The sequence below is a fragment of the Octopus bimaculoides genome, chromosome 28 (genome assembly GCF_046866305.1).
Source record: "Octopus bimaculoides isolate indiv1 chromosome 28, ASM4686630v1, whole genome shotgun sequence".
Lineage (NCBI taxonomy): Eukaryota > Metazoa > Mollusca > Cephalopoda > Octopoda > Octopodidae > Octopus > Octopus bimaculoides.
In genome coordinates, this window is record NC_142955.1 from 11,771,680 (window position 1) to 11,784,934 (window position 13,255).

At 36.7% G+C, this 13,255-nt stretch overlaps 3 protein-coding genes across 8 annotated transcripts in view; 1 reads left to right on the top strand and 2 right to left on the bottom strand.

Moving 5' to 3' along the window:
* The window catches only part of LOC106877951 (uncharacterized), a 36,865-nt gene that overhangs the window by 16,719 nt on the left and 6,891 nt on the right, over positions 1–13,255 (top strand). Inside the window, exon 3 of the mRNA XM_089344079.1 lies at positions 5,052–5,055. Coding sequence (XP_089200205.1) covers positions 5,052–5,055 — 4 coding nt within the window. The remainder of the gene's footprint in view (positions 1–5,051; positions 5,056–13,255) is intronic.
* LOC106877950 (uncharacterized) lies at positions 94–13,237 on the bottom strand. Of its 6 annotated transcripts, none has more exons than XM_089344060.1 (4): positions 12,661–13,237; positions 9,985–10,059; positions 2,978–6,158; positions 94–1,272 (listed from the first exon to the last, which is right to left on the bottom strand). In XM_089344060.1, exon 4 carries the CDS (start codon positions 1,003–1,005, stop codon positions 154–156), a length of 852 nt encoding a protein of 283 aa, XP_089200186.1. In that variant the 5' UTR covers positions 1,006–1,272; positions 2,978–6,158; positions 9,985–10,059; positions 12,661–13,237; the 3' UTR covers positions 94–153. The 6 variants fall into 6 exon arrangements, with proteins under 6 accessions (XP_089200186.1, XP_089200185.1, XP_089200188.1 ...); XM_089344059.1 differs by lacking the exon at positions 12,661–13,237 and adding an exon at positions 11,228–11,362; XM_089344062.1 differs by lacking the exons at positions 9,985–10,059; positions 12,661–13,237 and adding an exon at positions 8,455–8,680 and having other exon boundaries at positions 4,620–6,158.
* On the bottom strand, positions 11,214–12,125 carry LOC149130572 (uncharacterized). Its single transcript, XM_089344046.1, has one exon. The coding sequence runs from the start codon at positions 12,123–12,125 to the stop codon at positions 11,274–11,276; it is 852 nt and encodes a 283-aa protein (XP_089200172.1). The 3' UTR covers positions 11,214–11,273.

Below are 13,255 nucleotides of genomic sequence, written 5' to 3' on the forward strand. Positions count from 1 at the left end.
ATGGAAAAAAATCAAAAAACAAAGAAACATTGTTTGTAACAATTCAATATCTGCATTCCTGATATTGCTACCAAAGAGAAAAAAATGAAGCAATTTGAACGACAAACCTGGGGAACTTTATTTACTGCAAACAATATTTTGTCATTGATACAGTTACTTTTCTGTATGGAAACATTTGTGTCTATTCAAGGTAACTTTATAAGAGAATGATTTCCCACAGATATCACACTGGTATGGCTTTTCACCTGTATGAATACGATTGTGTGTAGTTAAGCTTTCTTTCCGAGTGAATGATTCACCACAGATATCACAACAATATGGCTTTTCTCCTGTATGAACACGATTATGTTTGGTCAAGTCACCATTTTGAGAGAATGATTTACCACAGATATCACAGTGATATGGTTTCTCTCCTGTATGAGTACGTATGTGTTCAGTCAAGCGATGACTTCGAGAGAATGAATTACCACAGATATCACAGTGATATGGCTTCTCACCTGTATGAATAAATTTGTGAGTGACTAAGACATGTCTCTGAGAGAATGAATTACCACAGATGTCACAATGATACAGCTTTTCTCCTGTATGAATGCGATTGTGCTTAGTTAAATCACTTTGTCTAGAGAATGATTTACCACAAATATCACAATGATATGGCTTCTCTCCTGTATGAATACGTTTGTGTGCAGTTAAGCGGTCAGTTTGAGAGAATGATTTACCACAAGTATTGCAATGATAAGGCTTCTCACCTGTATGAATATATTTGTGAGTAATTAAGGCTTGCTTCTGAGTGTATGATTTACCACAGATGTCACAGCGATATGGTGTGTCTCCTGTATGAATGCGCACATGTCTAATAAGGCTACTTTTTTGAGAAAATATCTTCTTACAGACATCACATTGGTATGATGTTTTACCTGCTCGTTTCATTATATCCTCTGGAGAATCGATCATTTTAGATCGTGTTTTAAATTCAATTTTATCCTCAGACAATTTATTTTCCATAATTATGTTCCTCTCACAAAGATATACAGATGTTTGTCTCTTTTTTGCATATACTTAATTTCTTGCAAAAATGTATCTTTCAACTGCTATATTTCCAGCAGCTGTGATCTTTGCAGCGATATGGAGACTCTGCAAACTCATTCGTAATCCATATTTAATAAGAAGGAAAACTCTTCTTGTAAACATTCCAAATGCTGATTTAGTCTTTTAAAGATGATGAAGGCTGCTGATGTATCAGGTGTAAAAATATTCAGATCATCTGATGATCTGAAATCACAGCAAAAAAGAACATTATCAGACAAAGAGGATACTTAAAAAGTAGTGGAACAATCTCTAGTCATCAAATACTCTCCCCTCCTCTTCCCTGCTTTCCATCCAACTCATTTTCATCATTGATCACCTCTCCATCAGTCAGTCACCTCTTTACTCCTCCCAATCTCTGGCCATCATCTCTGCCCTACATTCCATCCAAATCATTTTATCACAGATACCCCTCAATCCCCTTGACCCTCGTTCATCTTTCAGTAGATTTGCAGTTTTCCTAAAGAATTTAGTAAAGTGATGAACAAGGGTGGACATTTACTATGTCAAGTCCTGAACAGAGATGAAATAGCCCTTTATCAGCAACAGATACCTGAGGAAAAGAAGCTGCACCAAAAGGTTCGAAGTGTTATGATATTTTCCCATCATTTCCGTTTTTATTTACTGGTTTTGTTATGAAATCTTATTCTTGCCATGAAACAAGATCATCATGTGTGTTTGAAGAAAATGTCCATAGGTGATATTTGGTTAAGTTATGGGGTCCCCATGTGTTCTATGATTCGCTTGTCACTGATTCATTTAACATAGTAGTTTGGGGAAATGATCACACACAAGAAACAAGGATAGATGTGCAACTCTTACCTATATTTTATTTGGGTCACAAGCTACCAAAACAAGTTTTCCAAAAGAAATTATGAATTCTCAGAAGAAACAAAAATGTCAAAAACTGGAAGATTACAAAATAAAGGTGGATGGAAGGCAAAAATTTTGGCTCCCACCCAGTTTACTTTTCTTTAAAAAATCACGTGGTGTCATAATCTACAATACTTAAAACATAGATATCCTAAGAAATTGCGGATGTTTAGGTAGGCAAAATAATTTCCGACTCTATTCTATAGGGTTACCGTGTACGTGTTGGTGGTGAAGGCTACTCAGTCCCAAGGACATATTCTCTCATAATATAATAGTTATATCGTCACACATGGTAAGAAGTTGTTTATCCTAATACCTAGTAATATTTTACTTTTCATAATTTCAGCAGATTTTAGAGTCTCATCGAAGTTAAGTTTACTAATTACACCGCTTTATTCCCGTTTAGGTAATTAATTACGCCGCTTTACGGTTAATGTTTACAATATTACCCGGAAACGAAATAAAAATTTAAAAAATACTGCAACGGGTGTAAAAAAATGTGTAGGGAACGAATATGAAAACAAAAATGCGTGAAAGCAATGGGGGAGGGTGGAAGGACTTCGGAAAATTCACAAGATCCGAGGTTTTCGCCCATAACTTTGAGGAAAATATCGTTTCATGAAATTTTATGAAAATACCTTTCAAACGACATGCATTATGGATACCGAAAGTGTCGTAAACCCCTTATTTTTTGTTCGGATAAAAGGGGAGGGGGAATCCCCCAAAACTCCTTTTTTGAAGGTGAGATGCGAAACTGCATTAGCTCCTTTTCTTTACCCATATTTTAAGATAACATTTCGCAGAAATACGTTTTTCTAGAGTGTGGATTACATTAGATTGAAAATTCAAACAAGTTTGAGAAGAATGATAAGTGATAATGCTGAAGTTATGAAAATTAGTGGTAACGAAGTCTGGATAGGAGAGAAAAAATGATACAAAATCCTTAGAAAAGCCACGTTAGTGTTTGTGTGTGAAACAAGTAAAAGCATAAAATTAAAACAAAATACCTTTTACATACCTCTTAAAAATCACTGGATTGCAGATTATAGCATATAAGGTCACCGTAATTCCTTCATCGAACGAAAGAAAAACATTTTTCAATAATTCCAGTTTCTCCTCCCCCACCACCAGTTTTTTTTTTTTTTTCTGAACAGAAATAAGGGGTTTGCAGCACATTAGACATACGTAATGCATGCCGTTTGAAAGGTGTGTATTCTCCACCATCCTTGCTTTAGTAATATTCATTACTAATTGATTTACTTTACATCTCCAGTGACAGTCGATCAAAAGGTTTTGAAAAATCACAGACCAACGTTTCACTTACGAAGTTAGTATCGAAGTCGAAGGGCTCACATAATTATATTTATTATTAAAGCCTTCAAATAAACCTTTGACAACTTACCGCTTTCTTATATTAACATTGAGCCAGTGCTCCATAAACAACATTCATCAAGCAACTGTCTGCAGTGATATCTGGAACGAACATTTGCATATTTCTCGGCGACACCTGTAGGCAGGTTCGAACGTAAAATATGCCGAGCGCTGTCGTGTATGCCTTAGGAGAGTAACTTCTTCCATTTAATACAGCAGGGAGTTCAACACAATCACCTGCTTCGATAACTGGCTTTCTGGGCACCGGTGTATCAACATGTTGTACCTCGAAAGCCAGAAGTAGCCGGAACTTTGAGACTAGGCATAGTCAATGGCTTTGTATATGCTATCAGCGAACAAATTGTCTAATGAGCAGTGCTTTATTTGCCGATCGATAAAAAATCGTTATCTGCACCGTCTATAACGTTATTTGCACATCTATATCGGGTAACATATTGCTAGTACTTCTTTCTATAACTACTAAATATCACTTCCTCTCTTTTTCTGGTGTATCACCCACCATGCCACAAAACTTAATACAAAAATATTGTTATTAAAACTGTTAAATCTCTTAATAAAAAAATCGAAATGAAATACTAACGATTTATAAAGCAGATTATTTCATTATCGACATTTATGCAGCTACACTTTTCGTTCCGCTTACTCTCTATACCAAATTCTCTTTTTGTATTTGCCTGCATTGTTTTGATCGTATTATTAGTAACGATGCATTTAAGGCAGCGACCTCGCAGAATCGTTAGTGCGCCAGACAAATTGCTTTGTGGCATTTCGTCTGGCTTTATGCTTTCAGTTCAAACTCCACCGAGGCCGACTTTGACTTGCATCTTTTCGGTGGCGATAAAAATATGCTCTTGCGTAGATCTCATCAGCTTACTCTCTCATCCTAAATTGCAAGCCTTGAACTTATTGTCAAAAGGATTATTAATCCCAGATATATGTACCTAAATCGCCTATTTCTCTATTTTTATCCGTTTTATTCAGCCAAGTGGCAAATTGTAACAGCAGTGATTGTTTTAATCCCTTTTTTCTTGTCTTAGTATGTGGTTGGCTGGGAGTTTATGCTACTGACATAGTCAAATGAGACTGAAATATCCATCTAGCATTTTTATCACCATTGCAGGATAGTTTTTATCTGTTTCTGATATACACAGACATCTCAAAAGTAAATAGACAGCATCATTTTTTCTTTTTTTGGTAATATATTTTTAGAAATAAAATAGGTCATTTAATGCAGTTAAATACTTAAACCAAATATTCAGCAGACATACCTTGTGCAGTTTTAGAAGATTTTGAAGTTTAGCATTGGATTAAAGAGGAAAATCAGTCAGATGAAACAGCACAATGAGAGTAGTGGACTATTTACTTTTGAGATGTCTGTAATTGTTATTTCTAAATACATTATGTCCATACGAGATATAATCAGTGGATGAATAATCTCAGTTAATTTGCTTTCTCAAGATGTATTTACATTGAGTGACACACAGATGGTTATTTCTTCTGTTTCATTCAATGCTATATAAATAGATTTTCTGAAGATTGCCAAGTATCAGTATTCATGAAATTACTACATATACCAGCAAGAAGAGGAAGAGAATGTCTTCAACACACATCAAGTGGTATGTTTGTTGCACAGCATTTAATTCAATCTGAATGTTGACGTCGATATAGTTACTGTTGTGTATGAATACCTATATGAGAAGTTAGGTTTCCTTTATAAGAAAATGATTTACCACAGATATCACAGTGATATTGCATCTCCTCTGTGTGAATATGTTTGTGTTTAGCTTAATCACTATTGTTAGAGAATGATTAATCACAGTATTATGGTTTCTCTCCTGTATGAATATGTTTGTGTTTAGTTAAGGTGCTACTTAGAGAGAATGATTTATCACAGATATCACAGTGATATGGTTTCGCTCCTGTATGAGTATGTTTGTGTTTAGTTAAATCACTACTTTGAGAGAATGATTTACCACAAATATCACAATTATATGGTCTCTCTCCTGTATGAATACGTTTATGTCTGGTTAAGGAACCAGCCTCCAAGAATGATTTACCAGACATCACAATAATATGGTTTCTCTCCTGTGTGCATACGTTTGTGGTAAGTTAAATTGCTACTTTGTGAGAATGATTTGCCACAGATATTGCAGTGATATGGTTTCTCTCCTGTATGAATACGTTTGTGTTTAGTTAAAGAGCTTCTTGCAGAGAATGATTCCCCACAAATATCACAGTGATATGGTCTCTCTCCTGTATGAATATGTTTGTGTGTAGCTAAAGTGCTACTTAGAGAGAATGATTTATTACAGATATCACAGTGAAATGGCTTCTCACCTGTATGAGAGTGTATGTGAATAGCTAAATCACTACTTTCAGAGCAAGTTTTACCACAGATATCACAAGTCGATGATGCTTTTTCTCTTACTTTCTTGCTATCAACAGGAAAATCAATTCTTTTAGATCTTGCTTCAAATTTAACTTTGCCTTCACATAATTCATTTTCCATAATTTTTCTTCCTTTTGTTTTTATTGATTCAAAACCAATATTTCTTCTGTTATTTCCTCATCAACTGGAAACTTTGAAGATATTTTAAGATGCTTGTAATCCAAGTTGAATTAGAAATATTATCTTGTACATATTCCAGATAATGAGGTAGATAAAATTACTTCTAATCTCAGTTTACAAATAATATTAAATGAGTGAGATATATCTGTTATGTATAACATCTTCCTTTAATCTTTAAAAGTTGATAAATTTTGAGAATGTACTTGGAGATTCTTTGATGCCAATGTCATCAGATAATCTGGAATAATAAACAAGAATATAAGATAAAGAAGATATTTAGAATAGTGATACAACTGGGCAAATTTGCCTAATTTTTTTTGTACAGATAAATTATATAGAAAAAAGCATCTATCTGAACCAAGTGAAGAATATGTCTCGCCATTTTTGAGATATATATATCATCATCATCATCGTTTAACGTCCGCTTTCCATGCTAGCATGGGTTGGACGATTTGACTGAGGACTGGTGAAACCAGATGGCTACACCAGGCACCAGTCTGATTTGGTAGAGTTTCTACAGCTGGATGCCCTTCCTAACGCCAACCACTCAGAGAGTGTAGTGGGTGCTTTTACATGTCACCCGCACGAAGGCCAGTCAGGCGGTACTGGCAACGGCTACGTTCAAAATGGTGTATTTTATGTGCCACCCGCACAAGAGCCAGTCCAGGGGTACTGGCAACGATCACGCTCGAAAGTCCTTACACATGCCGCGGGCACAAGTGCCATCACGATTTCACTTTCACTTATATATATATATATATATTAGGAATACCAAAAAGTTATGTTGTATTTCATGTAGGGAGTTGAAATGAGTATAGAATATACTGTAAATATATCTATTTATTGAAAACATAATTGCCACTGTTAGTAACAACATTTTCCTACTTGAAATCAGTTTTCTGATTTCCTGGCCAAAAAAGCAGCTTCTTCAGAAAAGAAAAATGTAGCCTATTTACACAATCAAGCTTTTTATCCATACTGGTACGACTCTCCCACTACTACCACTTCCATTCCCATTATCACCCCCCGCCACCTCACCTACTGTCTTCACCAATCGTCACCTTCCAACCTCTATGTTGTTCCCCATCATTAACACTTTGCTTATCTGCTATCACCCTCAATGCCATCACATACCTACCACAGTCCCCATCCCCCAAGCCTCTCCTATACTCTACTCCATCATTTCATTACAGTCACCAAAATACCTCCTGCCCACTCAGCCCCTCCAAACCTCTGTATCACCTCACTTATTCTCACCCCCACCAATGTCCCTCAAGGACGTGTATCAATACACCTTTGCCACCATCTCTCTCACTATTGCTCTCTTTATCTTACTCTCTAACTTGCTCCCCATTCCTTTTCAACTGGGGTACCCATGTATTTACTCTACAGCAAGACACCTATCCTTATCCCTCCATCTCTCAACTCATGCAGGGCCACTTTGCAACCAGATGCTTTAAGAGACGCCTTCACTAAAAAAGCCAAAAAAAAAAAGTAAATATTTTCAGACAAACAGGTGTGACTAAAAGGATATTTGGCTGTTATTTCTAGCATTTCCCAAAACTGGTAAGGTTTAGGGTTGATAAAAATCATAAATCCCTACCCCACACAATTTTTTAATAGTATAAATAAGTTTATGCTATTAATGGGGATAAAAATAGTGAGAAAGGAACGAGGGTGGTCATGGGAAATGCTAGAAACAACAGCCAAATCTCCCTTAAATCACCTTTTCGTCAGAAAAAGTTGCAATTAAAATTTTTTTTTTTTTACCCAAAAGGCTGTGTGGCTTACTTGCCAACTACATGGTTCTGGGTTCAGTCCCACTGCGTGGCACCTTGGGTGTCTTCTACTATAGCTTCGGGCCGGCCAAAGCCTTGTGAGTGGATTTGGTGGCCAGAAACTGAAAGAAGCCCGCCGTATATATGTGTGTGTATATATTTATGCGAGTCATTGTTTGCCCCTTCCCCACCGTCGCTTGACAACCGATGTTGGTGTGTTTATGTCCCCGTTACGTAGCGGTTCGGCAGAGACCGATAGAATAAGTACCAAGCTTACAAAGAATAAGTCCTGGGGTCGATTTCTCCGACTAAAAGGTGGTGCTCCAGCATGGCCGCAGTCAAATGACTGATACGAGTGAAAGAGCATTTTATTTTGCTATATGCGTGATCCCCACTGTTCACAAAACAAATATGGTTGGGGAGCACTGGTCTGGAATAAATATATACCTATTATTATACCTTACCTGTTATATTATTTACATTTGACGGATATTTATCATCTTGTTTGTTGTTAACACAACGTTTCGGCTGATATATACCCTCCAGCCTTCGTCAGGTGTCTTGGGGAAATTTTGAACCTGGGTTCTCATTCCTAACGATGTTACTATTATTATTATTATTACTATTATTAATCAGGTCGCTGCCGTGAATCGAACTCGGAATCTTGGGGTTAGTAGCCCGCGCTCTTGACCACTACGCCATATGCCCGTCAAATGTAAAAAAATTCCTCATCTCTTAAATATAGAACTGTCTTACCTGTTATGTTACAGAAAACGTGTCATTATAGTGAAATAGCTTCAACACAACCAAACGTATTTCAACTTCGATTTTGTGTTAATAAATATTGGCAGAATGACACAAACGAAACGGAAGTGAGATATATCAGGTGACTTCCCGACTTCTCACAAACGTTCTCACATTAACGAAAGAGCAACTGACAATGCTGTGACGTGAATCACCATGGTTACCATCTGGCTATGCGAAAAGACTTTCCATAAATGTCAGTATTGTTTATGTTAGGATTCTTATATTTTTTCTATCAGCTGCGTTGGTGGTGGCGAAGATGATGTTATGGAAACAGGTGATTGTGATGGTGGTGATGATGGTACTGGTAATGATAGTGGTGGCGTAGTGATGATGATGGTCTACGCATAAACTTATATGTACCTACTGACTTTTGTTTATCGCTTCTGTAATCATCTACCGCCTGACCGTCGACCCTTGTCCCGATTCGTGGCTGAACAAGCTGGAACGCATGCTCTCCCGCTTTTTGTGGAGGGGCAGCAGACCTCTTGTAAGGCGCTCTATCTGCTGCCAAAAGCCGCTGAAGGGTGGTCTAGGAATGCCGTGGTTAAAAATGCGGAGACATGCGCTGAGGCTTAGGCACCTCTGGCTTTACCTGGACGGTGAGCAGGTGTGGTCTCCGTTCGTCAAGCTGTTATTTCCACAGTTCACATCGTTTTACTGAACTGGTGGCATGCAGAGTTTCATCAAGGCACTCGTGCTTTTCTCCTCAGTCGGGCAACGCCGGTGGCGGGGGCACTACCTCGTCTTTCTATAGAGGGTTAGTAGAGTTCAAGCGTGACGACGTACTGGGAGAAACCCTAGGCTTCGACGAAGAGCAACTCGCCGACCTATTCCGAAGAACATTCAAGCCGGGGCCTATGGATAGTTACCAGAAGTCCCTGGCGTGGCAATGTTACAGAGGCGCTTTACCGGTTCGAGGTAACCTCTTTAGAAACGGGTGTGCGCCTTCGCCTGTTTGTGCAAGATGCGAGCGGGACAGAGAAACTGTCCTGCACGCGATTGTGCAATGCCCCAAGGTGACTGAACCCTGAGCTTGTGTCGAACACCTGCTGTCGCATTCGAGAATAGTACAACTGTCGAGCGAATCTGTAATTAAGGTCGTTCCGCCGCCCTCCCTGAATAGGGAGGAGCGGGCTTGTTTTTTCTCGGTAGTTGCTGTTGCGAAAGAGGTGTAGTATAGAGTGAAAGGAACTGCAACAGGCATATTCATCTCCAGCCTCGGGTTTATTGACTTTTTCGTTTTCTACATGAAACGAAAAATAAAGTTGGAGAAGAAACGCCTGTCGCAAAGTGTGTTTCGTAAAAGATGGAAGTATGTTGCGAGTGAAAGAACCTGTTTCAGCGAGTACAAAAAAAGGGAAAAAACGAAGTCTTCGGTGTGAGAATCTGGTTTGTGGGGTCGACCGCGCCCTCCGCTTCACTTTTTGTTCATCATTCATTCGCATTTAATTGTATATATTTAAAATTGTTTATACATACGTTTCGTTTCATTCGATCCCCTGATTCCCAATAATTGTTTTGTCTGTCCTCGTATCGTCCCCTCTTTTTCTTAACCTTATGGTGAATAAAGAAATTGAAAAAGAAAATAAGGAGACGAAAGGAGAAGAGAAAAGAAAAACAACAAAAGAAAAAATAAATTAAAAACAAAAACAAAAGAATATGAAATAAAAAAGGAAAGAAACTAAGAGAAAAACACAGGAAAAAGAAACAAAAACAAGACAAAAATCGTTTTTTACTTTTTTCTGTGGCTTTTCCTTTTTTTATTCTATTTTCATTTTTTCTTTTATATCATTTTTACTTTTGTTTCTTTTTCGTAATTCATTTATTTTTCTTTGTTTTGTTTCTTGTTTATTTTGTTTTCTTTTCGTTTTTATTATCTATTTTCTTTCTCATTTTTATTTATCCTTTCTTTTCTTTTAAGTTTACCTCTTTTCCTTTTTTTATTTCTTCCTCCTTTTTCATTATTTTTCTTTTTTTAATTTTCATGTTTTCTTTCTATTGCTTTGTTTTCTTTTTCGTTTCTCTTCTCACCCCACTCCTCTTGTTTATCATAGTCCTCCAGGCCATAACAGAGGATAGAAACTGTACTGGAGCTAGTCAAATAGATCCTATACCTGTAATGAAATAAGTAAATCCTTCTCACACACACACTGTCACACTTACTCCTCCTCATCATTTTAACGTTCCAATGGCATTGGGAGAAAAGTAGCAGAATATTCAATGAGGAGAGAATTTCAGAACAGAAATATTTGATAAATAAATTATATACATTTATGGTCATATCATATCTTTTCAATGCTCTTTTCATTGTATTTTAAATAAATATATGATAACATGTTTATATCCCCATAACCTCGCAGTTCAGCAAAAGAACTAACAGAATAAGTATCAAATTATAGGCCCAGACATGGCTGTGTGGTTTAGAAGCTTGTTTCTCAACCAAGTGTTTTCAAGCTCAGTGCCACTGTATAGTAGCTTAGGTAAGCATCATCTTTCATAGCCCCAGACCAACCAATGCCCTGTAAATGATGTCTTTATACATTAAAGCTTTTATCACTGACATACTGGGTTACCAATCCATTCAACAGAATTATCTGCCAAATACAATAACATAAATGGAAAAAAATCAAAAAACAAAGAAACATTGTTTGTAACAATTCAATATCTGCATTCCTGATATTGCTACCAAAGAGAAAAAAATGAAGCAATTTGAATGACAAACCTGGGGAACTTTATTTACTGCAAACAATATTTTGACATTGATACAGTTACTTTTCTGTATGGAAACATTTGTGTCTATTCAAGGTAACTTTATAAGAGAATGATTTCCCACAGATATCACACTGGTATGGCTTTTCTCCTGTATGAATACGGTTGTGTGTAGTTAAGCTTTTTTTCTGACTAAATGATTCACCACAGATATCACAACAATATGGCTTTTCTCCTGTATGAACACGATTGTGTTTGGTCAAGTCACCATTTTGAGAGAATGATTTACTACAGATATCACAGTGATATGGTTTCTCTCCTGTATGAGTACGTATGTGTTCAGTCAAGCGATGACTTCGAGAGAATGAATTACCACAGATATTACACTGATATGGTTTCTCACCTGTATGAATAAATTTGTGAGTAATTAAGACATGTCTCTGAGAGAATGAATTACCACAGATGTCACAATGATACAGCTTTTCTCCTGTATGAATGCGATTGTGCTTAGTTAAATCACTTTGTCTAGAGAATGATTTACCACAAATATCACAATGATATGGCTTCTCTCCTGTATGAATACGTTTGTGTGCAGTTAAGCGGTCAGTTTGAGAGAATGATTTACCACAAGTATTGCAATGATAAGGCTTCTCACCAGTATGAATATATTTGTGAGCAGTTAAGGCTTGCTTTTGATTATATGATTTACTACAGATGTCACAGCGATATGGTGTGTCTCCTGTATGAATGCGTTTGTGTCTAATAAGGTTACTTTTTTGAGAAAATATCTTCTTACAGACATCACATTGGTATGATGTTTTACCTGCTCGTTTCTTTATATCCTCTGGAGAATCGATCATTTTAGATCGTGTTTTAAATTCAACTTTATCCTCACACAATTTATTTTCCATAATTATGCTCCTCTCACAAAAATGTATACCTCTACTGCTATATTTCCAATAACTGGTTTCATTGCAGCTATCTGGAGATTCTGCAAACTCATTTCTTATCCAGGTTTAATAAGTGTTCTAGTGTATGTCTTAGGAGAATAACTTCTTTTAAGACAACAGGGAGTTCAACACTATCGTCTCGTCGATAAGTGGCTTTCTGGGCAACGGTGTACTAGTATGTTGTGCGTCGTAAACCAGAAGTAGCCGGAACTTTGAAACTAGGCATCGTTGATCGCTTTATCTTTGCTTTCAGGGAACAAATTCTGTGCTGATTTTTTTGATTTTTTATTGACCGATAAAAAAATCGTTATCTGCAGCGTTAACAATGTTATTTGCACAATCTACATCGGGTAACGTACTGCTACTACTAAATATCATTTCCTCCTTTTTTTCTGATGCATCACCCACCCTGCCGCAAAAGTTACACGTAAATGTTGTTATTAGAACTGTTAAATCTTTTAATAAATAAAAAAATATATATATATAAAATACTTACGAGTTATAAAACTGCTTTTTTCACTATCGACTTTTATGTAGCAATACTTTCGTTCCGCTTACTCTCTATACCCAATTATGTTTTTGTATGTGCCCGCATTATTTTGATTGTACTATCATTAACGTGGTATTTAAGGCATCGTGCTTGCAGAACTTTAGAACACCAGACAACTGCTTTGTGGCCTCTGTTTCGGCATTACGCTTTGAGCTCAAATTCCAAAGAAGTCGATTTTCACTTGCATCCTTTCGGCGCTGATAAAAATGAGTATTTGCTACGCTCTTTCATCCTAAACTGCAAGGCTTTAATTAACTGCTAAGTGGATTGTAGTACCTAAATCGCCTATTTCTTTATTTTTATATTTCCGTCGTAATAATCGAGCTTTTGAAGTGAAAATGTTCTTCTCTTTTCTTGATTTGTATACACTCCCGTGTTTTTAGCAGCAAATTTTCTTTAATCTCTCCCCTCGTCTGAATTTAGAAACTTTTTCTGGGTAGATTTCAACATTTTTGTATGAATACTGAAGTGGAAGGAACTCTTTGAAGATTACAAGTCTGATGGAATTGTAAGTAGAGTAATAATTTCTTATATTTCTATT

Excerpts from the sequence above, each read along its gene's own strand:
- LOC149130572 (XM_089344046.1), bottom strand. The coding sequence starts at position 12,125 with ATGGAAAATAAATTGTGTGAGGATAAAGTTGAATTTAAAACACGATCT.
- LOC106877950 (XM_089344060.1), bottom strand. The coding sequence starts at position 1,005 with ATGGAAAATAAATTGTCTGAGGATAAAATTGAATTTAAAACACGATCT.